Source organism: Benincasa hispida, chromosome 12, assembly GCF_027475165.1.
Source record: "Benincasa hispida cultivar pf3 chromosome 12, pf3_genome.v1.1, whole genome shotgun sequence".
Classification (NCBI taxonomy): domain Eukaryota; kingdom Viridiplantae; phylum Streptophyta; class Magnoliopsida; order Cucurbitales; family Cucurbitaceae; genus Benincasa; species Benincasa hispida.
In genome coordinates this window covers 41,488,167-41,516,152 of record NC_143489.1, presented here as the reverse complement: position 1 = coordinate 41,516,152, position 27,986 = coordinate 41,488,167, and the positions used below count along the sequence as shown (strand labels likewise).

The window sequence follows — 27,986 nt, the reverse complement described above, 5'->3', positions numbered from 1 at the left end:
ACTAAACACAGTTTCATACCATTAAAGACAGGTCACATGTTTGCTCACTATCAAGATCTCTAATTGGACAAAATGTCTCTCTCTTTATTATAGAGTTCTTTTTTTTCTTTTTTTTTTTTCTTCTTCTTTTTTTCTTTTTTTTTTTTTTTTTTGTCTCACTTGGCTGAAAGGAAAACTTGAAAGTATTTGAAAGTGATGTTTTTTAAAATACTTTTAGTTATAAATCATTCCTTTTACTTCAATAAATAATGAAATAAAATATTTTTAATACTTTACATTAGAAAATATGTGAAGAACTATGTACTAAAGTTAAAGTTTAAAAATTTTAGTTTATCAAATTAAAACGACAAATTTAATTAAATGGTAAATTGATTTTTCTTTAAAAGACATATACTTGTTGCTAGCCGACACTATTTTTGTAGTTAGTGATCCTTATCATTTGTGTATTGGCTAACTTTTTAGTTAAATTTTCATATTAAGTGTTGAGTTTGGATACTTTTTGTGGTTAGTTAAGTTGAAATTAGGCAAAATATAATGATTTATTATAAAATTAAAAATTAGAATATTGAAATAGAGAAGAAAAAAAGAGCTAAAAATCAACCCACAACTGTTTTTATTGGTACAAAATTCCACAACCCCCTTTTCCTAATCCTAACTTTATTATTTAAATTTCAATTACATTTTAACTTAAAGTGAAAGTTTCCCCTTTTGCAACTGAATTAAGAAAAAAAAGAAGAATAAAAAGAAGAACCAATTTCTCTTGTGGGTAAAAACTCTTGGAAATTATGAAACCCAATGAACAAAGATTTAGGTAAGATCAAAATTCATGGCTTCCAAAGGATGGTAGTTTCTGCAATCATGGAAGTGACTGTGTAAGGATCCATGTTAGAGGCAGGCCTTCTGTCCTCAAAGTACCCTTTGCCCGATTTCTCCGTGTCTCGCCCGACTCGGATCGAAGCTCCTCGGTTCGCAACGCCCTATGCCAAACAAGAGTTTCGATCAAATCTATACTATAGATTCATGTTTATTTTAGTTGAAAGGAGTATGTATTATGATAGTACTAAAGTTTTAGTTAAATGATTGTTTGTTTACCCATAAGAAAGTGTTGATATCAGCTGTTTCGTGTCGACCAGTTAGACGACGCTCGTTGCCTTCTCCGTATGCCGCGATGTGTTCTTTGTGCCTTAGCCCCAATTTCTCAATTGCTTTCTTGATCACCTCATAACCTCCCTCTTTTCTCATGGACTTGGTACTACAAAGTTTATTACAAAAAGTATCATAAATTAGAAGTATTTCAACACAATGATTTAGTGTGTGTTTTGTGAGTGATAGTTGGACTTATTGTTTTAGAAAAAGAGATTTGAGTACAATTGTTTTTGTGAAATTGATTTTTGAGACTCTGTTTGGTAACCATTTGGTTTTTTGTTTTTATTTTCTAAAATTAAACATTTTTCATCCACATTTCTTAGAATGAATTGCATTTTTCTTAAGTAAAATGGTTGAATAATTAGCTAAATTCTAAAAACAAAAACAACTTTTCGAAAGTTACTTTGTTAATTCTCAAATTTTGGCTTGGTTTTTTACACCATTGGTGAAAAGTAGATAATAAAAAACGAAATTTGAAGGTGGAAGTAGTGTTTATAGACTTAATTTTCATAAACAAAAACGAAAAACAAAAGTGGTTATCAAACGAGGCTTAAACAATCAAATTTATGTTTGGTACTAAACTCTTAAAAGTGATTTTCATTTATTTAGAATTAATTTTAAATTATTATGTTTGGTTTCAAAAGTAAATTTAGAGTTACCCAATTACTCAAAACTGTATTTTCTATTTGAGAAATTATTATTTAATTAAATAATTATGATACATATTTATTTCTATTTATTTTATTGTTAAATTCTTATATATATGATTGATATTTTGAGTAAGATGAATTTTTATATTAGATATTGAAAAAAAAAATTCAAGACATATATAATTGTTTATCTTATTATCAATAATGACAAATAATATCTGTCATCTTTTGTTCTAGCATTTAAAATTAAAAAAATACTTTCAGAAATAGCTAACCAACAATATTTTAACAAAAACTCAATTAGACAACTATTTTAGGATTGATTCCCAAACAATCACTTAACAAAACTCACCAATTAACTAATTTCTCCAAAATCAATTCGAAATTATTTTAGATTTTTCTAAAACAAATTTTAACTTTCTATGCCAAATAACATAATTTTAAGAAAAAGTGGTTTTGACATCTCAAAATCACTCCTAAATATACCCTTAGATTTTATGCAAAAAATTTAGAAACTAAAATAGAATAGCTATATTTTAGTCGATACTTTAATGAAGACATATTTTTTACTTTATGTTAAAAAAGCAAATCAAATCTAAATTTTTTTTTTTAATAAATAATGCTTTATTCAAAAAATTAAAAAAAAAAACAAAAAAAAGTTAAATTTATTACCTGTAGTTTGTATGGGCGCCAGCTCCATTCCAATCACCCTATTGTGTAGATTAAACAGAAAATATTAATTTGAAATTGGTAAAATAATAATAATAAATTAAATTAAATTAAAAATTAAAAATTAAAAAAATAATAAGAAAAAAGGTGAAATTTGTAACCTGAATTGGTTTGGGGTCGAAAGAAAGAACCACACCCGCAATTTCCGTAATCCTCTGTTTAATCAGAGTGAAAAGTAAAAAAGAGGTGGGGCCACTGCCTTAATTGCTGTAAAATTTGTTGGTGGTAATTTTGAAGTTACCTCTAAAATGTACCGAGCAACCCACAGTTCATCTGCTGCTGATATTCCCACCGAAGGACCAACTTGGAATTCCCACTGCAAAAGCAACTCCATTGTTATTGTATTTAGGGGTGATAGCGATTTGATTTAAACGCATCCATCACTTTATAAAATAAAAAACTAAATCGTTGTCCAATAAAGAATAAAATCGATTGTTAGATTTTATTTTATGATTCCGTTCTATGTTGTTTTGCTTCTTTTGGTTTTATTAAAATTTTGCCTTTATTTTTATTGAAATTGAGCATTTTTGTTTCAATAAAAAATCTAATCAAATAAGTAATTTATTTTATCGTTAGTTCCGTTCAATTTTGGCTAGTTTTTTAATTAAAGATCAAATCAAATGAGTAATTTTTGTTGTCTCCAAATCCAAACAAAAACCTTCCATCTTATACTATCAACCAAACAAAACAAGTGGATCTATTTGCCATTTGATTCAAATTTTTTTTTCAATTTTTGTTACACTCTTAATTAAGATTACAAATTCATGTAAATTTTGATAGATTCTTATTCTCAATGAATATTGTCTCATGTGATTCTTTAATTTTAAAAAAGTTCAAATTTTGTTAGTACAAAAATAAAATATTCTTTAGAAAGCCCAACTATATTGTTGTTTTTTTTTTTTTTTTTTGAGATAAGATAGTGAAAGAAACTACAAAACAACGTTACAATACATAAGTAAAGAAAACCACTACAAAACAACAATAATTCATCGGAGTTAGCCAGCAACGATCGCTGGAGATGGCAATCAAGGTTGGCCGATGGCAATCAGAGTTTGCCCAAAGTTGGTGGCCAGAAGTTCACCAACAAGGTCACCAGAATTGGCAACCGGAGGTGGTTGGTGGCGATCGTCGAAGGTAGTGGTTGAAGTTTACCGACAGCAACTACCCGATGTGGTGCCCGAAAGTTGGTCGACAAACTTCCTATATTAAATTATAAAAAAAAAATGTAACCCATAGGTTTAAACAGTGTTTACTATTCAAACCCATGAGAAAGTGTGTGTCTTCCTAAACCTTTGTCCCAAACAAGGATTTGGCTTAGGATACCTAACTCATCCCATGCCCATTCCTTGAAACAAACAGATAACGGGAAAACAAAATAATAGAAATTTGTCAATAGGGGTGTTCATGGGTTGGGTTGGATTGAGTTGAAAGACTTTTTAGACCCAATCCAATTATTCGGTTTGTAAATTTATTCAACCCAAGTAACCCTTACTAAAAAATAAACTCAACCCAATCCAACCATGAAATATTTGGTTAGGTTGGTTCGGGTTAATCGGGTCATTTATTTAAAATTTTGTTCTAAAAAGAAGCAAAACGTAAATATGTAAGAATCTAATTTAATTATTTCCATATATTGAATTAAGATTAACAACTCAATTTCAATTTATATAGTGAAAATTTTTTTTCTAAAGTGCAAAGAAATTAGTTGTTGAAGAATAAATTATTAAAAAATATATTGGAATTAAATAAAATTAAAATCAATATGTATAAATATTTGTGCTATAAGTAACAAAAATATATATTTTAAAGTTAATAATAAATTCGGGTTGGTTTGGGTTATATTAGGTGAACCCATGAACCAACCCAACCCATAAAATTTTCATTTATTTGAACCCAACCCAACTCAAATGAGTTGATAACCCAGTTTGGGTTGGGTTGATCGATTTTTTTGAGTCATCGGGTTTTTTGAACACCCCTAATTATCAAGTAGTAGGCTCTGCCTATCTTAAATTTATTCTCATATATTTTTAGAGTACAATACAATAGAAAGATTTAAACCTCCATCTTCAAAAGAATGCATATTTGTCAATGGTTATTTAGTTATATAATGTTAGTTTCTAATTATCTCATTTATTGATACGTCACAACTTCATATCGATATTTATAGGACAATAACTACAAATTCATCATATCAATACTTATACTATAATATTATAAGTACAAGTTTATAAAAATTGGGGTGGAAAGTTAAATTTGAGTTAAAAAAAAAAAAACAAAAAAACATATATGTAAGATTAATAATAAGATTGATTTAATTTGGGTACCTGACCAGGCATGACTTCACCGTTGATGCCGCTAATGTTGACACCGGCATATAGACAAGCCTTGTAGTGAGCATCAACGATGTCACGCCCAAATGATTTGTCAGCGCCAGCACTACAGTAATATGGCCCCTGCACTCGCCACGTGTCATAACCTTTAATAATCTTGTCATTAACATATGCTAATCCTCATTTAACTCTTAAATCAATTATAACTAAACCATAGTTTGAAATACCCATATGAGCATATAATGCATCAATTGGTTGACTTTGAATCATAGATGTTATATATTTGAAAAAATGTATCCTTGTGGCACCATATATTGTATTGTGTCATATTCATGTCTTGTATATCTATATGGTTCTCACACAAACAACATTAAATATATAATAAAAAGAGAAAATTACTTAATACATTTCAGGTAGTACTTATCTTTGTTCATTTCACCAACTTATCAAATCGTAGTTTATCACATAACAAATTCTTCTCTTTTTTTTTTTGAATTATTTTAATTCCTTTAATAATGTAATGCTTTGGTCAAAGTGGTGATTTTTATTCTTTTTTTAGTACAAAAAATAATATCAATTATCAAGAGTTGAAGTGGTAATTAATCATTTTAAAAGTACGGAATAGTTGCAATATAATAATCGAACCCAAAATATTTCTAAATACTATGGAAAAGAATTTGCACATACAACAAAATTTAAATTCAACTTTCGAAGTTTATTAACAATAGACCTAACAGTAAAGTCTATTACTAATAGGATTCTGTAACTGGTAGAACCTATCATTGATAGGTTTTGTTATATTTGTAAATTTTTTTTAAATAACAAATAAAAATTGTTATACAGTTGATTATTAGCTCCAAACGTACAATGTATTGCAATTACCTAAAAATAATTTAATCGAAAAGGTAGATTTAGGTGGAGTGGGCCGAAATGGAGGGAAGAAATTGGTGTTTACCTGAGGCCCAGGAAACCCCCCAATGGGCCATCCAATGGGCCATTTAACATCCTTCTGCAATAGCGTATACTCCTGCTCAATTCCATACCTGTTGTTTTTCTCCAAATTTTTAAATTAAAATTAAAGAAAAAAAATCAAAAATCAAATCAAACTAAACTAGATACCAGGGCTCTTCAGCCACTACATCAGGATGGCTGAAGATCTTCGCCGCCGCATGTCTCTTGTTCGTCGGAATCGGCTCTCCAGCCGGAGTGTAAGAATCACAAATCACCTAAATAAAAACATTTCCTTAATTATTATAACAAATGCAAAATGTCAAAACCAACATAGCTCTAAAAAAAATGCAACTTAAAAGTGAACTTACAAGAATATTGTTTCCTCTTCTGAAAGGATCCCTGAAAATAGCTTGTGGGCTGTTGAAAAAAACAAGTGAAAATTCAGCAAAAGATCAGCTGCTAGCTTATTATATAACCAAATAAAATAGATATATAGGGATGTAATTGATTACTATAAGATGACTTCACTGTCTTGTCCAGGGGCTTGGCCAGTGCTAGAACCGTCATAATTCCACTTGGGAAGCTTAGAGGGATCGGTAACAGGCCCTGAAATAGTCTTCACAAACACAAAAACAACCATATTTTAAGTTACCAAAACAGAGAACACACATAATAATGACAGAGGAAAAAACAACACAAAAGAATTGTGTGTTTTTGTACCCTGGCTTTGCTTCGGACGTCTTTACCAGATCCACCGACCCTGTTGAAATAAGGCAGAAACGAGAATTTTGGTATCGGAAAACATAAAGAGAAATATTGAAGAAAATTATAGAGAGAAGGTATGGACTCACCAAATGTACTCTGCAATCACCTTGTCGGTGAAGTCGCAGAGATTGAGGTTGATGAGATCGGAAAGGCAAGACATTTTTGCTCTTCAACAAGATCAACAACAAGGTCTTACAATTCGGTTTTGTTTTTGCTCTTCAACTCAAACATGAACAGAGCTGCTTCAGAGCTATGGTCCGATTTATAGCTGATAGAAAGAATGTTTTTTCTTTTCTTTTTTTTTTATTTATTTTTGGACTTACATTACCAGTTTAGTTCGTGCACTTTTTATGTTTGTGTTTATCTAATTGTTCAACTTTTAACGGTGTCTATAAAACTAATAAACTTTCGAGTTTGTGTCTGTGTTTGACTTTAAACTTAAAAAAAATGTTTAATACGTCATTTAGTCGAATTTGATGATCATTTTGTTTTTGTTTTTTACTTTTTAAAAATTGAGTATTTTCTCTTCATTTTCTACAATGATTTGCATATCTCTTAAGTACAATGTTGAATTTTTAGTCAAATTTAAAAAACAAAAACAACTTTTTAAACTTACTTTTTTTAGTTTTCAAATTTTGGTTTCGTTTTTTAAATTATTGGTAAAAAGTAGATAATAAATAAAAAAATTTAGAGATGAAAGTACTGTTTATATATTTAATTTTTAAAAACAAAAATAAAAAGCAGAATAGTTATCAAACTAGACCTTAACTTTTCGATTTGTTGTTTTATTAAAAAAAAAAAAAAGAAAAAAGAAACTTTCAATTTTGTATTTAATAATTTTTCAGGTCGAGATTAATCTTTTGATTTATTCAATACTTTTTTTTTTCAATTAATGAATTCAATAAACAGTCCATTGGAATTTTATAGTGGTATTTGACATAAATTTTAATTTTATGTTAATTTTTAATTATTCTTTTAAATATATCAAGAATTTAATAGATATAAAATCGAAAGTGTATAGCTATATTAGATAAATATTTTTAAATTTTAAGGATTTTTAAATACAAATTTAAAAGTTCACCAAAAATCTTATTTTGATACTTCTGAAGTTTTGAAACGTTTACATGTAAAAAAAAATTAAAACTTCCAAAAGTGCAAACAAAATCTCACATTAATTGGAAATTGAAAAATCTTAAAGTAAATGCAAGGATTACTATTTCATTGGTATTGAAATTTATTAGTGAAATCAAAAACAAAACTAAGTGATCTTAAATTTAAATAAAATAATATCATAATATCATAGGTATATATAGAAATTGTATTGAGTTTTTCTCTTTTTTTTTCATAACAAAAATTGTTACTGTTTTTTTTTTTCTTTTCATTTTGGAGTTGGATTACAAGTTTAGTTAACCTTCAAGGTTTATCAATTTAATAATTGAACTTAAAGATATCAATGGCCTATTAAACATTAATGTTCTATTAGATATTCGATTTAGATTTATGTAAATTATTTTGAATGTTTTATGAATTTCTTAGATACAACATTAAAATGTTATAGAATTATTAGACATTTTAAAGTTCAAAAGTCTTTTAAACATAAATTAGATAATTTTAAAATTAAACGTTTTAAATACAAACTTCAAGGATTAATATGTTAGAAGTGCAAGCAAAGATTCACTTTAGTTAGAAAAGAGATCTATGAAATATAAGTGAGGACAATTATAATTAGGAAAATATTTACGCGTTGTCTGAAATTTTTTTTTAAAGGAAAGATTGAATTTATTTAATTTTCTTTTTTAGTGTAAAGGAATGAGGGCATGAGATTAAGTGTAGCCTAGACTGCACATAATTCTTACTCTTATATTTATTGTTATTGAGAGACTTTTTGACTCAAACAAACAAAAAGTTAAACTATGAGGACTTTTAATCCAAAGTAGACAATAATATCATATTATTGTATTTATAAAGAATGGAGATATATAGACGGTCTATTCCAATTAACTTGTAAATTATGCTCATGTCAATAAGTGATGACCATTTAGTTTTTGCTTTCTAATTTTTTATAATTTAATTTATAAACACTTTGTGTTTTGACTTTATATTTAAAAATTCAAACAAAATTAAAAAAAAAAAACATTTTAAAAAAATGTAATAAAACAAAACCATTTTTAAAAATTTGTTTTTGACTATAAATTTACATAACTTAACAAACAAGAAAATCATTGGGAAAAAAATGGAAAAAAACAAACACAATTTTATTAAAAAACCAAAAAAAAATAATTAAAGCATTCTTAAAACTTTTTTTTATATATATTCTAAATATTTTTAGAATTTTTTTATTTATAAGAATTTTCGTTATACAGTTGGAACTAAAACTTTGATTATTATTATTTTTTTCGCACAGGGAGCATTCAATGAATCTAATTGTTGGGAAAAGAATTTTACTTGATGGGTTAATTAATTTTGTCTGTAATTTAAAATGAAAAAGAAAAAGAAAAGAATGGTGAGCGGTGACGGAGGTGACTTTCCCGAAAAGAAAATCCGTGTGGTTCAGAAATCAGAATCGGATTTTATTCCTTATTATTATTATTATTATTATTTTTAAATAATAAATAAAATATCATGATATTGTAAGTACAATATCTTTCTCTAACCATTTAAAAAATGGCTTCTTGCAGATTTAATAAATTAAATTTTAAAAATTAAGCCTATTTTTAAATTTTAATATTTTTACAAAAATGGTAAAAGAACAAGACCAACCCACAAAATGTTAAAAAAAGTACGGATATACCTTATATACTTAATATACACTTGATTCACACTTGTACATTTGATACACCTGATATAGTTGATATCCTTAATACCTTGATATACTACTGATGTATCCTTTATACACTCACACTTATACCCTTGATATTATTGGGCCGAGAAAATCTAATGTCATTTCTTAGACCCCTAGCCTAAACAAATAATATATTTATATATCACCGAACTACTACCTATAGGGGTGGATAGTGAAACCGCATAAATCGAATCGATTTGCAAAGCTGAACCGAATAGAATAAAAAAAAATTGATTCGATGTGGTTCGATGTAATTCCAAAACCGAATTAAAACGGTTTGGTTCGGTTCCAATTTTAAAAATCGCTTCTAAAATCGAACTAAACCATTTTTAATATATATATATATCACAAACACATATTTTTAGGGTTTTTAGTTCAATTCTGCTACCACTCTCTTCATATTCTCCTATCACTCTGCCCCTTCTTCCTCCATGTCTAATATCTCCATCTGCAGCACTAGCACCTCCTTTTGGCTCTCAAGTCTCAAGTTAGTAGCGACTCCATCTTTCCATCTCTCTCGATCTTCTCTCCCTCCATCTCTCTTGATGTTCTCAATCTTTTCCATTTTGCTGCCACTCCACCTTCTCCAACACCTAGTGGCTGCCGACTGTCGCAGTCTGCACCGCAAGTAAGTTTTTTGTTTCTCCTTCTCTCAGTTTATTTTCTCTCTGTTTTTATTTGGATGTGATTTTTAATCTTTCCTTTTTCCTTCATCTTTGATCTCAATTAAGGCACAAAACCATAATCTTTGTTTCTCAATCGAACATCTCTCTGATCTATTATTCAGGTTCATTCCTATCTCTATCATTTATTTTCTGATCTAGATATGCTCATTTTGATTTTCCATAAGTTCTTTTCCTTGGTGATTCTACCATGACAAAATTACTTTAGTTTTGATACTTAGCTTTTAATTGGTTTGTGACTGAGAACCATTTTTCTTTTCAAGTTTCATGTTTGATACTTAGCTTTTACTTGGTGTTATTTCTTATCCAAATTAGATAGCTCTTCAAGTTTCATTCAAAATTTTCCTCTAGTTGCCCAATTATTCCCTATCCAAACAAGAGTTTTATTTGTCTAAAAAAAGAATATTGTTTTTCTAGCCTAAAATATTTGAAACCGAACCGAATCGAATATATGCAATTCGGTTCGGTTTCATATATAAAAGAAATCGATTCAGTTCAATTTGACCCGTAAACCGAATTGAATCGAATCGATTCTACCCCTAACTACTTATACTACTAGGTAGCACAAGTGGCAAGTACATGGTCAAACTACAAAGAGACCAAAAATTAAATCTCTCTAAGTTAAATTTGATTGTGGAAAGTAGTAAAAATGGGGTTTAGATTTTATGAAATAAAATAACATGCATGAAATTGAAATGCAAAGGGTAAATGTAATCAAGGATTGGAGTTTATCTAATTTCTCGAGTAAGAGGGAGAATTCTATGTAATTTCTATCATGGAGTTCATTAATTAAACAAACATTTCATTCTATGCATGTAAACTATTAAATCAATTTGATTTAACTAGTCTCTATAAAAGCCGACAATTAATTAAAACCAAATCAATCAAGCATCCTAAGCATTAATTAAGGTTGGAAATCCATTCCTAATTAAGCTATATACTCTAAATTCTATTGGGTTTGATAGCATCCATATAGAAATAAAATTCATATGCATGATGAATTGAGGATTCAATTGTGTTGACTAATTGATTAGACAGTCTAATTCAATTAACCAAATTATTTTTTGAACCTAGGTTGAACATGCATTACAAAGATTCTAGTCCAGTCTATAAATCAAAGCATTCACATTCAATCTTATGCTACCGGGGTAAATTCAAGCATAGACGAACACAAGGAAACGCGCGAGCTCGAAATTAACTAGTAATGACATGCAATTACAAGGGGGTCGTCAATCCAAAACATAAATACAAATCCAAATAAGATCAAGATTCAAAGAAATCATAGAATTGAAGAACATGAAATTCAATTAAAGAAATCTCAAGAAATTAAGCATCGAACCTCTCTCTCAAAGAAATTAGATAGGAATTCCCTAAAAATTATAGACAAATTCGAGATAAAGATCTGATCTATCGATTACAACTCAAAATAAAATAAAAATCTAAACTAAAGATGCTGAAAAGATAAAGGAAAATGAAGAACTAGGACTCCATCAAAATCGGCATTCCCCCTTTGACTTAAACTGGAAAAAAAAAATATAGGAATCTGGTACAACGTTGCAACGCTCTCTTGTCGACGCAGCCCCCTAGTGTTGGAGTAGCATTGAGGCGCTTGGCGCGACACTGGCTTGCGCGCGCACAATGGAGGCATTCCGTCAAAACTCGAAGAGTTTCTATGCTCATGGGTAGTGTTGCAACGCTTACTTAGATCCATGCATTCTATCTTTTGAGCATTGCATGGAAGCATGAGCAAGATTTGCAACGCTCCAATCGTTGGCAGACTTGTAATTTTTGGGCCTTTTTCCTATTTTGTGCATCCAACCTCCAAATTAGCTCGTTTTTCTTTTAATTGGTTTCCTTGCTTACCGGGATGAATTCATCTACAAAATAGGATAATTTACATTAAAAATCTATTTACGAGCCTAAATTAAGCAAAGAGTTATAGCTCTTTTTTAGAGCTATCAGATACACTTGGTCCACTACTAATATACATCTGATACACTTGATACACTACTGATATACATCTGATATACTAGATATCTTGATACAATACTAGTATACATCTGATACACAGTTGATGCACTATTGATAGACATTGACATATTATTAATACACAGTTGAAAATGACTAGTTATTTTTCTAAAAAAAAAAAACTCATAAAACAGAACATACGAGTAGACGGTAAGTTCGTAATCGTGGATAATGTTTACAAAAACCAAATTCGGTAGATTTATTAAATAGAGTGCCTTTCACGATTCATTATCTAATTGGAGAATGACAATACAACAATGTGATCTAATTTCTCATCGAATTCAAACAGGAAAAAATTACGTAGGGAATCAGATCCATGGCTCTATGATAGAAGCGAAAGAGAGGGAGAGCTTGGGAAATTTGGCGAGCATGCGAAAGCTTGGTTCCTTTAACTTGCCTATCAGCAACTTTAGCACACAATGAGAAATTTAAGGATTTGGCCCAACAAGCAAGAAAAAGAGCCATAAATTAAACAAATCAAAAGAAACAGGAACATATACTATCCAAACCCTCAGCCACGTATCAATACATTTCATCTCAACTCTTCTTCTACCTTCTTCTGCCAACAACAACAACCACCACTTCTTTTCTATTTCCACCACTAACGATGATGTCCAATTCCACTTCACTTGTTGATTTTTCCAATAGTATTTTCTCCTATAATAGAAACATGCTTGTCACTCTCATTTCTCTTCTCTTAGTCATTCTCTTCGTCCTTTTCCTCCACACCTACGTCAATTGCTTCTTCTCTCACCCTCGCCATTTCTACCACACCTCTTTCACTGTCTCCTACATCCTTGCTCCTCCTTGTCTCCTTCGTTTCGATTTGTCCATTCCGTTTGATTTAGTTTCTGCTCTATCTAAAGGCCTTGATCCGTCTGTAATCTTTGATTCATCTGTTCGTTACGAATCTGAGGAGAAGAAGTGTGCAACGACGATGGAGTGCGTGATTTTCCTTAGTGAATCTGATGAACGAGAAATTTGACAACGGTTGTCGAAATGTAGCCATGGATTTCATCTGGAATGTATTGATATGTGGATTTGAGGGATTTTGGCATATTTGCAAAATTGAAAAGTTGGAGTTATGTGTTGGCATTTACTAATATCCAATAAACAAAGCTCCATGGTTATCTTATGTGAACTTAAGCATGTATATGTGATATACAAGTGGATCATGCCTTTAGTGATAACCTAAATAGGTTTGTAGTATGAGGATTAAGGTGGGATACTTGATCCTGATGACACTACGGATACGGCCCACTTTGTAGAGATTTGCAAGTGTTGTAAACTACTATAGATGGTAGATCCTGACCATTCATGTGGAGATGTGCGAGGGGGGTATCCTATACAAAGAGTTTGTATAAGACTCGGACCATGAGATGTCTATATTTTGTATATAACGCCGTTGATACTAGAGACTTACATCTTACCTAAATGACCATAGGTGACACAACCTCAATCCTGAGTATTTTGGGAATTCCTGCCTTTGAGGGCGATCCTTTGATTAGTATGGGTGAGAGTGGTCAGATTGCCAACTCAGCATGCCTACCTTTTTGGGGACTTGTCTGATCTGGGAGCTGGGAACTCAATCCACAAAATGGAATTCACTTCTTTTCCGAAGCAGAGATAAATAAAGAGATTGCTCCCTTAAGGGTTGATTCCGAGACTTGAACATAGTGGCCACAACTTCTCTTTGAAAAAGAGGACTCAGTCATGGTAGGATCATGACTTATGTTTATTAGAGGGATCGGTAGTACTTAAGGTGTTAGATGTAACTACAGGGGCATAACGGTTATTGGTCGAGTTGTACTTACGAGCGATTTGTGAAGGATTGTCGCACTTCTAATTGGTTAAGATGGACACATAATATATCTGTGGTAAGGAGAGTTCAGCTGTTGGTCTTTAGTGGAGTGTCTGGCAGTTAACAGATGGTGGATCCCGTGACTAAAGAGTTTAGTCAGTTATTCACGTATCGTTGGAGCTTTAAGCTACAGGTCTATAAGGTCCTCTTGGTAGCTCAATGGATTCAGTTGAGGATCGGTTCTTGGTGTTGATTTGAAATGTTTAAATTGACAAGAGGTAATTTGGTTATATATGATATGATCAGTATGGTGTATGAGATACATCTAGTGGAAGATTAATGTAAATGAGATTTACATTAAGTGCCATGGAATAGAAAAAGAACTAAGATTTGTTTCATAAGATGAAATATTAAAACTATAGGTTATAAATATGTTATGGTAAGTTGGTTATCATTTATATTTATAATAATATTAATTATTGGATAATTAAGTCTTTTTCTCTAATTACCAATTGAGTGGGAGGTTATTGGTGGTTCATGGTAACCATGAGATAAAAAGGAAAATAGTTTTCTTAATTTTAGTAAGTTTTAGTAATGTTGAATTTGTGATTTTGCTCTCGGAAAAGAAGTTTTCAAGTAAATACGATTTACTAAGCGATAGCTTGACAAAGGTAAATGATCGTGTAGTATTTTGTAAGCGACAGACACGGAACTAAAAGATGAGCTAAACGATCACTTAGCTTTTGCTAAACGATTGACATCGATCTATATGATAGGTTTCAGCCATCTCCCACTTGCTCAATCGTTTACATGATTTTGAATCCTCATTCGTCTGCCTCAAACCAAGTCCACGCAGAGCCGACCCTCTGGATTCTCACACCGAGAATACTAAGGTACCCTTCTTGGTGGTGTCATACTCAACTCGACGTCGTCGAGGTTCTGTGGAGGTTGTTTGTGCTGTTGGGGTGTTCGTGACCAAGGCAATCGCTAAGGACGAGTGCGCGGTATTCGTGCTGTGTTGCGGTTGTGTTATTCGAGCGTTCGAAGTTGTTGTGTTCGAGTGTTCGTGATTAAGGAGTGTGGAGACGAGTCTACAAATATGTGTAGAGTTTCTCTTTGATCATTTGTAGTTTTATGCTATAATTTTTTTAATGATTGCATAACCATTTGATTCTGTTTTATGACTATAATTTGTAATGTTCATATATGATTGTAATTTGGAATGATCTATTCCGCTGCTCATGGAAATCCTCGTGATCAATTTCCTTCATTATGTTTGTTAAACCCTAAACTTAATTTTCCTCAAATACAATTCCGTTTAAAAAATGTTTGGTATGCAACTTGGATTTTATTGTATACTTTTTTAATGTACTAAGTTTAGTATGAATTTTCATATATGTTTTTGAAAACTTTCTTCAAATTTTGTACTCCAAATTTTAAATTTTAAATTTTATAATATAGAATGATAATGACACAAGTAAAATAAAATATATATGATATTAGTATTGTTACAGTTAATTTTGGATCAGTAAAAGATCAAGGTAAAAGTAAAATTGAGAGAGTGACCTAGTCTAAAAAACGAACTCGAGACTAGCATGAAACAAGATTCGAGAAAGTTCTTACGAATAGGGAAAAAGGCAATTGGGTTGGAAAGGTCTGGTTGACCTATAGGCCGAGGCCGAGGCCAACAAAGGCCTACAAGGCCCATTTTTTCATGAGCCTGCCTTGGCCTCGGAGGTTGAGACTGAGACTAGTAAACCCCTTGAGAGAGGTCAATCTAGATTGGCCCTCCAATGTGGAACATCCCTAGAGGCCCAATCCAGTCCTTGAGCGTCCAAGTTTTCCAATATTGGAAGAGAAAATAGATTCCTAAGGACAAAGAAGACCCCTAAACTATATTATAAATAGAGCATCACGTCCCAACAGAAGGTAAGCTCAACTCCTTCCTAAAAACTATTTGCTTTGACTTTTGTGCTAAGATCCGACTTAATTAACTATCAGAATGTCTATGGCAAGCACCATACTGATGTGTTATTTTTTATTGTTTTGCAGGTAACCTCTTCTCCAAATTATAAATTCATCGTTGGAGGCACGTGGCAATCGAATAAGTTCATTTGACCAAAATTTACCATCAACATGTACTATGAACTATATGACATTGTAAAATAAATAATTAACAAAATATTTAACATAAAACATAAGAGTTAATTAATAATAATTTATATTCAATCTAATATTTATCAAGACATAACTATAATTCATGGTTATGCTAACATATTTTAAACCATTATTTAAAGTAGATTTGAGATCAAACTTTTAAATACACTAGTAAATAAATATTTGAAATATACTGTATTTTCATTGAATATCTTATCAAACAAACATTTCTAAATTGGAAAAAAATTCAATTGGATTTCTTGGGAAAGGTACCAATTCGGCAATTTTCCTTAGCCCAAAATACATAAAAAAAAAAAAAAAAGAAGCGAAAAATAGTAACATGGGCACGTGGAAGTGAATAATTATTAATTAAATTATGATAAAGAAAGGGACAGACAAATGTGAGAGTCGATAATTGAAGAAAAGAGAAGACCAAGACGGCAAGATAAGATGATAAAAAGAGTGGAGCGCAAATACAAAATATTCCAACCTAATTTACTGCTTTTTTTTCCCACGTGCTCCCACGTGGCTCTTCCATAGTGCACAAACATTCCAATTTATTATTTTTTCATTATTTTTAAATATAGTTTGGTGTAAATTTAAAAAATTTATATTTATGTTAACAAATTTCAACAAAGGAAGGAGTAAATTTAAAAAATTTATATTTATATTGACAAATTTATAGTGCCAACGAACTCGTAATACTAAATTTTTTTTCATACTTTTTCAAGTTTAGTCGAATTTATAATTTTATCGAATAAAATCTTATTTTATGCAATGGAATACACCAACAAACAAAAGTACGTAAAAGGAAAGTTTGTATGATTTAAGATCTAGTTGAACCTAATTTACAATTCATATAAACATAGTTTACATTAACTGTACATTCCCTCAAAATTAAAGTGATAGAGTGACAACCAACTTGAATTTGTGAAGTAAATGAGTGAAGTGTATGGGTGGTACTCTTTTTGTCATAAAGATATCAATTGGTTGTTTTGTAGTTGAGATAGATCATAAGAGGAGAGTGTTACTCAGAAGATGATGACAACACAAAGTCACAGTTAGTTTCAATGTGTTTGGATGGAATATATCGTTGTGAGCAATCTGTATAGTATTGTAATTGTTATAATGAAGTATAGTAGCAGACGACTATTAAGGAACATTGATATCAATAAAAAACCAATGAAGCATAAACAGAAATAGTTTCAATAAATGCACGATATTCAAATTGTGTACTAGAAAGTGAAACAAGAGTTTGGTTCTTATGTGGATATATAAAAAATACATTAGGGAATCAATAGGTTTTACTCTTTAAGTCTCGAGTATAGTTTTCATTTGATTCCTAAATCTATAAATTGTACACTTTTATCTTTAAGCTTTGAGTTTAATTTTCATTGGGTCCCTAAATTTCATAATGTTACATTTGTACTATTGAATTTTGAGCTTATTTTCACATTGGTCACTAAACTTCTAAATTCTACATTTTATTTGTCTAAGTAACTAATTATCGCTTGCTTTTAGTCTTTGGTGTGGGGATTTTTCCATTAATGTTAATAGTGACTAAAAAGTTAATCAACACTAATTTAATTACAATTTATTTACTTGTTTAAACTTAATTAATATTGTTAATACAAAATAACTAAAACTAGGAAATATGGAAACTCAAGTGTAAAAAATGTTAAATGTTACGAAATCTAAACTCAAAATTTAAAACTAAAAATGTAATATTTTGAAATTTAGAGGCCAAATAGAAACTAAGCTGAAAGCTTAGTATTAAAATATAACATTTTAAAATTAAAGGATGGATGAAAATCATACTAAAAAAATCAAAAAAATTTTTTTTTTTTACCCAATGCATAATGAATATAAGTAGTAATAATAATATTAAAAATAACAAAACTTGTACATATCTCCACATTAGTATGATATCTTTTCTACTTTGAACACAAATCAAATGATTTTTACCTTTGATTTCATACCCAAAAGACATCGAATCAATATTGGTACTTTTTAACTAATAAGGGCTTTGTTTGCACTCAAACAAGTAAGAATTGAAATTAAAACTAAAGATATGATGAAAATATAATAATTTGTAAATTTATGTGGTCTTTTAAGCAAGCTATACAACTCTCCAATTATGTAGGAATAATTAAGGTCAAACTCTATATATTAAAATAACTTAAAAGATATTATGGATATAAAGTTTGTAAATTTAATTATATGTCTTATTAACTTTTGAAATAAGTTTGTTATAAATTTGCTAAATTATATTTTGATCCAAACGTAGAGTGATATATCATAGGTATTAGCAATTAAGAGATCTATCCTTCGAATTTCTACTATTTTTATTGAATTCAATATATAGATTTATAAAAGTATAAGAATTGATTTTCTTTTTTTAAATATGTATCTATATGTAGGTAAAGTATGATTAATTCCACTATGGGAACACAAATAAGTGGCCTATGACTTTCTGAGTCATATTGGGCCCCAATCATATAAATTCTCAAATCAGTTCACTTCTTATCATCTCTTCTGGTATTTGGTACAATTATTTTATTATACTCGTACTTGTTTCTGTCCCTATGTTAGAGTTTTCAATTTCAAAGGGAACAGATCGACTATTACTCTTAATTCTTACATTAAACTTTCATTTTCTTCTAATTCTACAATTATATACATTAGGAATGAATTTGAACCAGACAAAATGTGACGTTCCAAATTTTTCAGGTAATTTTTATTAAATTATCTTGAAATATTTTAGCATTATTTTGATAAATTGGGGCTGAAAATTTAATTTGGAAGACAAGATAGTTAACTTAAAAGATATTTATAAAGAATTGGAATTTTAATTCAATTTAAGGGAAAGTTAGATTAATTTACTTGAGGAAGTGTGATTTTAAATTGATTAAATATTTGGAAGAATGTAATTTATCTCAATTATTGGATTGTATGTTCTCTTTAATTTTCGGTTTGGAGCAAAAAATTAAGTTTATTAGAAAAGTTAATTGGTTTGGGATTAATTTGATAAGAGATTTGGAATTTTTGAATTATTTTGGATAAAGATTTGAAAATAAAGAAAAGAAAAAAAAAAAGATTTAGAAATTAAAAGAAATTTGAAATTTAAGAAGGAAAAGGTGAAATTGTGATTTTAAATTTTGTCTTCTTTAATTTTGGGGTTAGGATCCAAATTAGACAAGATAATTAATTTAAATTAAGTTGATAAGAGAAATTTGGATTTAGTTTAAATTAATTAGGTGATGGAATTTCTAATTTAGTTAGATTGTGAAATTTTGAATTCAATTAGAATATTGATTCTCAAATTAATTAGATTATGGATTTTCTAGTTAACTAAAATATGGATTTCCTAATTAGAGAAAATGTTATATTCAGAAAGAAAAACTAATTTATCTACTACTTTAATTATTAATTTTTAAAAAAATAGATTTCTTAATTAGATAATGTGTCATGTTCAAAAAGAAAATCTAGTCTATCTACTATTTTAATTAATTTACTTTTCAAGTTAAGGAATCCCAAATAATTTAGGATTAGGATTAGTTTTCCTCTATAATTACAATCATGCACTTCCTTCCAAACCATTCACTTCATTTCAAAGAAAGGTCAATTAGAGAGAAAAATTCTGGTTACTTTCACATTTTTCTAGCCGTCTTGCTCTCATTTTCATGGTGAAGAAATTCCTTTTAAATGCTTCGAAAGATATTTAGTTATTTGAGAAAGATAACTTCTTTTTTTTCAACAAGCATTTCAAGAAGTTAGGTAAGGGAGGTAGATTGCTTACAGAGTTTTATCTAGCTAAAGTTCAAGGTAAATAATCTTATTATTGGAACCGCTTTCGTGCTGAGCAATAAAATTAAGGATAATTTTGATGGTTCTAAGACTGTATGAAACATGATGCCTGATTAGAAAGGAAATATGAACATATGATTGTCTTGTTTGAATTATGTGATAAGTATGAGCATGATCTTATTTTATAAGGTATTTTACAAGAATGTATAAGCATGAACTAGATCTTATTTGACATGTATGAGGATGTATGAGTTTTATGTTATGACTCATATGTGAGACTCTGTTTTATGATACATGACATTTATGTTAGTGATAGTTGCCCTTATCTGTAGTTATGTACCCACTAGAGATTTGTGATCTCCTTCGGGATTTCACCATAGGTTCGTGTTTCCTTTGGGATTCACCAAAGGCTAATGATCTCCTTTGGGATTTCACTAGAGGTTAGTGATCTCTTTCGCAATTTCACTAGAAGTTTGTGTTTTCTACGAGATTTCACAAGAGGTTAGTGTCTCCTTCGGGATTCACTAGAGGTTAGTGATCTTCTTTGGGACTTCACTAGAAATTAGTGATCTCCTTCGAGATTTCACCAGAGGTTTGTGGGTACACCTCACCGACGGTAGCTGGGTTAAATTATTCACTAGATGGGCATCCATGATAAGTAGAGATTTTTGCATGTCCCACTAGAATGTTGCATTTATTGGACATACATGCTTAGCCTAACCCCAATATTGGGGTTACTTATTGAGTATTTTATATTCATCCTTTTTTATGTTATGTTTTGAGGTAAGAGCAAGGACATACCGGCGAATGACAGAAGAAATTCGTGACCGTGCCATTAGGACCAGAGAGATGCTTGCACTCATGTTTTCATGTTTTAATGTTTTAAGTTCCAGTTTTGAGTTTGAACTTAGAGTTCCATTGTTTGAAATTTTTATTTATAAAGATTCATAAATTTTATTTTGAACTTATATTTCAAGGAGACCCGATTAAATATTTTTCAGTTATTTAGATTTTATAAAAACTATTTATTTAATAAAATTCTTTTGATTTGAGTTAAAATTTATGAGAGAGTCGTTTTGAGATTTATGCTTGCATGTACTAACGGCCTAGTATAAGTCCTAGGAAGTCGGGTTGTTATAGTTGGTATCAGAGCCTATGTTTTGGGTTCTGTAGACTGACTTACAATGTAAGTCCAGTAACGGATCCTCCGTCATCACAGGCATGTCTTATCAATTAAAAGTTTTATGATAGTTGTGCATTAAAATATTTGTTTGACTTAAATGCACTAGTTATGTTCTAATGCTAGGTCAGTGACTCGATAGAATTTATTATAAGCTGATTATTCAGGTAAGACGCTACAAAAAGAAAAAAATTTTTGAGGTCATTTGGTGCCAGTTTATCTCATGGAAGAACTATTAGAAAAGAACAAATATAAACTTCAGTTCAGAGATCTTAAAGGTTGATAAAACTATATAGAGTTATGACAATTTAGGAATAAAAGTATGTATATGTTTAAGTCAATGAATAAAATTATCTTAACAAGATTCATTAAGGATTAATGTTATGTTTTATGATGGGTAATAAAATTGTTGGTAGTATAAATAAATTCCTTCACAAGGCACGTACTCAAGTATAAAGTTAAAAGTTGTTTTGTGGATAAGAAAGAGAAGAAGAAGAGACTATAGATTTAAAAAAAAAGGTTCTGGGATATTAAAACCAAATGTTTTAAGAGAAATTTCTAAAGGATTAATATGACATGATCGCTTTGGTAATTCTAGTAAATTGATGGACTAGGTAAAGTACTGTGTTTCGGATTTCTCAGGTACATGCTTGGAAGGGGAGACAAGTTACTAGCGAAAGTATGTGTAATGATATGAAGAATTTTTTTGGAATATCTAGCTAAGTTGATGTCATTAAAGGGAGCCAAAATAGTTAGACATGAGCTTGGACTTAAAGGGGATAAAGCAAAATGTTATTTGTTTAGGTTGGAGGATTATTTTAGAGTACCTAGATTAAATCCATAGCCTTATTGCTATGAGGAGATCCAAGTTGGGCTGAGCAAACTTGAACAAACAAAAGTTTTTTGGAGTTTAAATGCATGAAAATTCTACAGAATAGAAATTCTTAGTGAGAGAGATAAGATTTATTGAGAAGTTAAGTAAATTATATTTTAATAAAGAGATTATGTTCCACTTGGAAAGTGAAAAAAAAAAAAGCGTCTCAAATTTAATGGTTTTATCAAAGATAAGTGTGAAGGAGAGAAAAGTGTCCAAGAAAGGTTACTATTTTGGAAAGAGAAAGGAATTTAATGTGTTCAAAACTCCTAGTTAAGTATGGTTTGAAGGCATGGTATGAAGAGTTACTGAAGGGAATTGAATTCCCGCGGAAGTGTGAGATCGCCTTGCATTTAGTTTTTCCATTAAATAGAAAAAAATTATAATAGTCCACATAAGAACAATAGAGGATAAACATCATATTCAACATGCTATAGAAGATGGAGAAAAGGAAAAACGGAGCTCACCTTTGTTGAATCCCAATTAATTGACACACTAATTAAATAACCATATATAAAATCCTATTTAACATATAGTTAATTAATTAACATATAAACATTACATATTTATATGTATCCACGTCTCTAACATTATAATTAGTTTAATTCTTCATGAATCTAATTTACATGAACTTAATGTTTGAATCTCATTCAAATATTTCTTGTAGGATTGTATCATCAACCGCAGAAACACAAGGATCATCTAAGCACTCAAATTCACTAATTTTGGCAAAATATAAATCATGCTTTTGCAGAAACAAGTGAGTTTCAAGACATACCTCTTATAAAACTTCTTCAAAGCTCCTTCACCAGCTGCTATCTTCTCTGAATCTTGTTGCAGACCACCTCAAGATCTTCCCCACTATTCTCTTGGTGCTCTAGATTGAGTTGTGGGACTCAAGACAAGCTTTAATCAAAGGATGAAGGAGAAATACTCACTGCAGTAATCTTGTTGAAGAACCCTTTCTTCAACCCGAATTTTCTCTAAAATTCTCTATAGATTGCATGCCTGATTTTCACTCCAATCTTTTCATTTTATTGCAAATCAACATGTAAAGAAAAGAGTTGTATGAGTTGCAGCTCATGCTTGTATTGGGTTTTATGTCCTAAAAACTCGCAGTTTGTAAAATGATAAACATTTTCTATTATCAATATACTTGTTATTGATCTTATAAATTGTATGAAAGTCTAAATCCAATAAACTAAGACCCATGACTATTGTATGAGTACTTGAACTTTATGTGGAGACATAAGAGTAGATCGGGTTCGAGTAAATAGTCAAAATGATCTATGGTACATGAATGAGGTTGGGTACCTTATTATGGTAACACCATTGGATGCGACCTACTTTGTAGTTGTTACAAAGAGTTGTAAAGTGCTACATACGATGTGATCTTAATTCGTACATGTTATGACATGAGAAGTGGGGGCGTCCTATGCAATGAGTTTGCATAAGATCCGGACCAAGAAATAAGCCACTCTTACTTTATAACGCTGTTTACTATTTTAAGACTGACTATTTCACCTAGATGACCTAGGTAACTCGATCTTAATCCTGAGCTAACTATAAACTCCTGTTTATTCGAGATTACCCTTAGATTTGCATAGTTGAGGGTTGGCTTAACAGCGCCGGCTCAATAAGACTCCCATTTCAAGAGTAAGACCGAATAGATAGCTGGGGACATAGTGTGCAAGACAAAGTTCACACCTACCCGATTTAGAGATAGGAGAAAGGTTGTTCTCTCAAATATTGAATCTAGGTCTTGAACAAGGGGCCCCACCCTCTCATTGGGCTGAGAGAGTTTGGTTTGGTGATTGGATCATAAATTAGTTGTTCATTAGAGGATCAGTAGGGACTTGAGGAATAAGACGTAATCTCGGGGGTAAAACAGATATTTGACCCAGCCGTTATTACGAACAGCCTTTAAAGAGTCGACTTGCTGATTATGGTTAAATCATGTCGACATAATATATCTACAGTGAGAGGAGTGCAACTATTGAGCTTTAGTGGAATGACCCATTAGTTAACGAATGGAGATTAATCTGGTCTAATGAGTTTAGCCAATTAATCTTGGATCGTTGGAGCCCATGATCTATAGGTCCGCGAGGTCCCCCTACTAGTTCGTAACGGACTAGTTCTAGAATAGCGTGATAAGTTAATTTGAAATGTTCAAATTAGAATTAAGAGAATTAGTAATTATATGAGATATAATTATGTTTAACTTTAGAAATAAACGGTATAGGAGAATTTATATATTATTTAAATATATAAAGATGGATATGTGTTAAAATTAATTTAATATTTGATATTAAATTAATTAAGTTTTATTTAATAATTAATTTTTCATTTTTAAAATCAAATAGATTTTTAAATCAAAATTTTATTTTTGAATAAAATTGAAAAAAGAAAAGAAAACAAAAACACAAATGGAAAAATGGGTTTTTCCATTATCCATCACTTAACTAGCTCACACATATAGCAACCATTTGACCTTGTCTTCTCCATGCATGAGCTGCAACACATGCAGCTCTTCTCTTTGCATGTTGATCTGCAATATAATGAGAAGATTGGAGTGAAAGTCGGGCATGCAATCAAAAGGTTTTTAAGAGAAAAACTGGTTTGAAAAAAGGTTCTTCAACCTTGTTGCAGCAGTGAACTTTTCTTCTTCATCCCTTGATTCAAGCTTGTTTTGAGTCCCACAACTCAATCTAGAGTACCAAGAGAATAGTGGAGAAGATCTTGAGGTGGTCTACGACAAGATATAGAGAAGATTGCAGCTGGAGATGGAGCTTTGAAGAAGTTTTTCAAGGGGTATGTCTTGAAACCAATTTTTCTGCAAAAGCATGCTTTATATTATGCCAAAATTAGTGAATTTGAATGCTTAGATGATCCTTGTTCTTCCGCTGCATTTGATACAATCCTACAGCTTGGAGAAGACAAGGCAATGATAATGCCATTTGAGTGAGTTATTTGGTGATGGATAATGGAAAAACCTCTTTTTCCATTTTATGTGTTTTGTTTGTATTATTTTTTTTTCCAATTTTATCATAAAATCAAAATTTTGATTTAAAAAATCTATTTGATTTTTAAAATGAAAAATTTAATTAATTTCATAAATTAATTATTAAATAAAACTTAATTAATTTAATATCAAATATTAAATTAATTTTAACACATATCTATCTTTATATATTTAAATCATATTTAAATATATATAAATTCTCCTATTCCGTTTAATACTCAAATTAAACATGTAATTATATCTCATATAATTATTAATTCCCTTAATTCTAATTTGAACGATTCAAATTAACTTATCACACTGTTCTAGAGCTAGTTCATTACGAGCTAGTAGGGGGATCTCGCGGACTTACAGATCATGGACTCCAATGATTCGAGATTAATTGGCTAAACTCATTAGACCAAATTAATCTCCATTCGTTAACTAATGGGTCACTCCACTAAATCCTATAGTTGCACTCCCTTCACTGTAGATATATTATGTCCACATGATTTAACCATAGTCAGCAAGTCGACCCTTCACAGGTTGTTCATAATAACAGTTGAGTCAAATATCTGTTTTACCCCCGAGATTACATCTTATTCCTCAAGTCCCTATTGATCCTCTAATGACAACTGATTTGTGATCCAATCACTAAACCATACTCTCTCAGCCCAGTGAGAGGGTGGGACCCCTAGTTCAAGACCTGGATTCAGTACTTGAGAGAACAACCTTTCTTCTATCCTTAAATTGGGTAGGCGTGAACTTCGTCTTGCACCCTATGTCCCTAGCTATCTATCCGGTCTTACCCCTGAAATGGGAGTCTTATTGAGCCGGCGCTATTGAGCTAACCTTCAACTATGCAAATCTAAAGACAATCCCAAATAAACAGGAGTTCATAGGTAGCTCAGGATTAAGATCGAGTTACCTAGGTCATCTAGGTGAAATAGCCAGTCTTAAACAGTAAACAACGTTATAAAGTAAGAGTGATTTATTTCTTGGTCTTGATCTTATGCAAACTCATTACATTGGACGCCCCCACTCCTCATATCATAACATGTACGAATTAGGATCACATCGTATGTAGCACTTTACAACTCTTTGTAACAACTACAGAGTTGGCCACATTCAATGGTGTTACCAGAATAAGGTACCCAACCTCATTCATGTACCATAGATCATTTTGACTATTTACTCTAACCCGATCTGCTCTTATGTCTCCACATAAAGTTCAAGTACTCATACAATAATCATGGGTATTATTTTAATAGATTTAGACTTTCATACAATTTATGAGATCAATAACAAGTATATTGATAATAGAAGATGTTTATTAATTACAAATTGCGAGTTTTTAGGACATAAAACCCAATATTTCTCTCTTACATAATTTAGATTATAGATTACATCTATAATTAACCATTATATATTAATCTCATTAATATAAAATTCTCTCAATTCAATTCAAATCATTCCTCATTACTATCCTTTAGTAAGCTAATAAGGGGACCTTATGGACCTACATATTAGAAGCTCTAATGATATGACATTAATTAATTAAACTATTTGCACGACAGATATATTTCTGTATCCATGGATATAACCAATCAACAGTGGGTCGACCCTTCATAAATCGCTTATAACTACAATTGGGTCAAATTACCGTTTTACCTCTATAGTTACATCTAATTCCTTATGTGTCACCGATTCTTCTAATGAACAAACAACTTATAGTTCAACTATGAATTGACGCCTCTCGAGCTGTGAGAGGTTGAAACCTCATTATTCTAGGCTCGAAATCAGTTATTAAGGGAGCAATTTATCTACTTTTTCTAAGGTCGGGAAGGGGTGAATTCCATCTTATGTAATTGTGTTCCCAGTTCCTTACTCAGACAAATCCCTAAAATGGTAGACTTGTTGAGTCGGTTAACATTGCCACTCTTACCCATATAAATCAAAGGATTGCTTTCATAAACAGGAGTTCACAACTTCCTCAGAATTAAGGTTAAGTCACCTATGGTCATCCTAGTGAGATGTAAATCTCTTCTAGTAATGGTGTTATATAGAGAGACTATTCATTTCGTAGTCCGGTCTTATACAAACTCTTTGTATAGAATACCTCCGCTCATATGTCTCCACATAAGCGATCAGGATCATATCATTTGTATCACTTTACAATAATGTAACAATTACAAAGCGGATTGTATTCATAGTATTACCAGGATAAGGTATTCAACCTTATCACTCTATTACAGACCATTTAGGTTATTACTTAAACATGATCCACTTGTATGTCAACCACAAACATGTTTTATGTTACATGAAATACCCTTGGATCTTAGTTTATTGGATTGAATTAATGCAATCTAAATGTTAATAAAATACCTCTTATTTTATTAAATATGTTATTTGTATTTATAAACTACAAGATACATGAGATTTAGGACACCAAATCCAACAGTTACAAGGTATTTGTTTTGGTGTAAAAGAAGAATATCTCATTATCATGTGGAACTTTGGGACCATAGATATTGGATGGAAAGATAGCTCATAGAGGTGATTGGGTATGGATCTTTGTTTAAATATACAAATCTGTTTCCAAAATAAAAGGTTGAGAAGAGATAAGCTAAAATGAGGTTGTTAGTAGTAATGGTTGTTTTGAAATTTTTGACATGGAATATTAAGACTTTAATAGTCAAAAGGTACATCATTGAAGGTCTTAACGAAAGTTAAGGGATTGTGACTCTGGAAATAAGATATAACTAGAGACTAGCGATCAATCGTTTTAATTTAAATGTGAAAGTAATCTAACTCCAAGTAAAGATCCAGTTGTATGAGGGTCAGGTTAAGTAATCAATCTAGATCTTCAAGGATGACCACTAAAACAAAAGATGAGCTTGAGAATAGAACATTTCCATTCCTAAGGCTACCTACAGAGTAGTCCTAGCAGAGTTAAATAGCAGGTCGCAGATACATGAGCTATTTATGGAAGTTTTCTAGACGTCTTAATGTTTTTCCTCTGAGCACACTAGTTTCGTATGT

General features: G+C 30.7%; 1 protein-coding gene, 1 long non-coding RNA gene and 1 pseudogene across 2 annotated transcripts; 2 read left to right on the top strand and 1 right to left on the bottom strand.

The window, feature by feature from the left end:
• Window positions 1–590: 590 nt before the first annotated feature.
• LOC120068527 (glutamine synthetase cytosolic isozyme-like) lies at window positions 591–6,933 on the bottom strand. Its single transcript, XM_039020331.2, has 12 exons — window positions 6,658–6,933; window positions 6,527–6,566; window positions 6,319–6,422; window positions 6,175–6,223; window positions 5,975–6,081; window positions 5,811–5,898; window positions 4,850–4,978; window positions 2,767–2,841; window positions 2,627–2,680; window positions 2,469–2,506; window positions 1,093–1,252; window positions 591–977 (listed from the first exon to the last, which is right to left on the bottom strand). Exons 1-12 carry the CDS (start codon window positions 6,729–6,731, stop codon window positions 825–827), a joined length of 1,071 nt encoding a protein of 356 aa, XP_038876259.1. The 5' UTR covers window positions 6,732–6,933; the 3' UTR covers window positions 591–824.
• Window positions 6,934–9,809: 2,876 nt separating this feature from the next.
• Window positions 9,810–16,102, top strand: LOC150031999 (uncharacterized). Its single transcript, XR_016525434.1, has 3 exons — window positions 9,810–10,041; window positions 10,145–10,200; window positions 15,978–16,102. It is a non-coding gene; the product is annotated as an uncharacterized LOC150031999 (long non-coding RNA).
• On the top strand, window positions 10,221–15,334 carry LOC150032000 (RING-H2 finger protein ATL2-like; annotated as a pseudogene).
• Window positions 16,103–27,986: the final 11,884 nt, after the last annotated feature.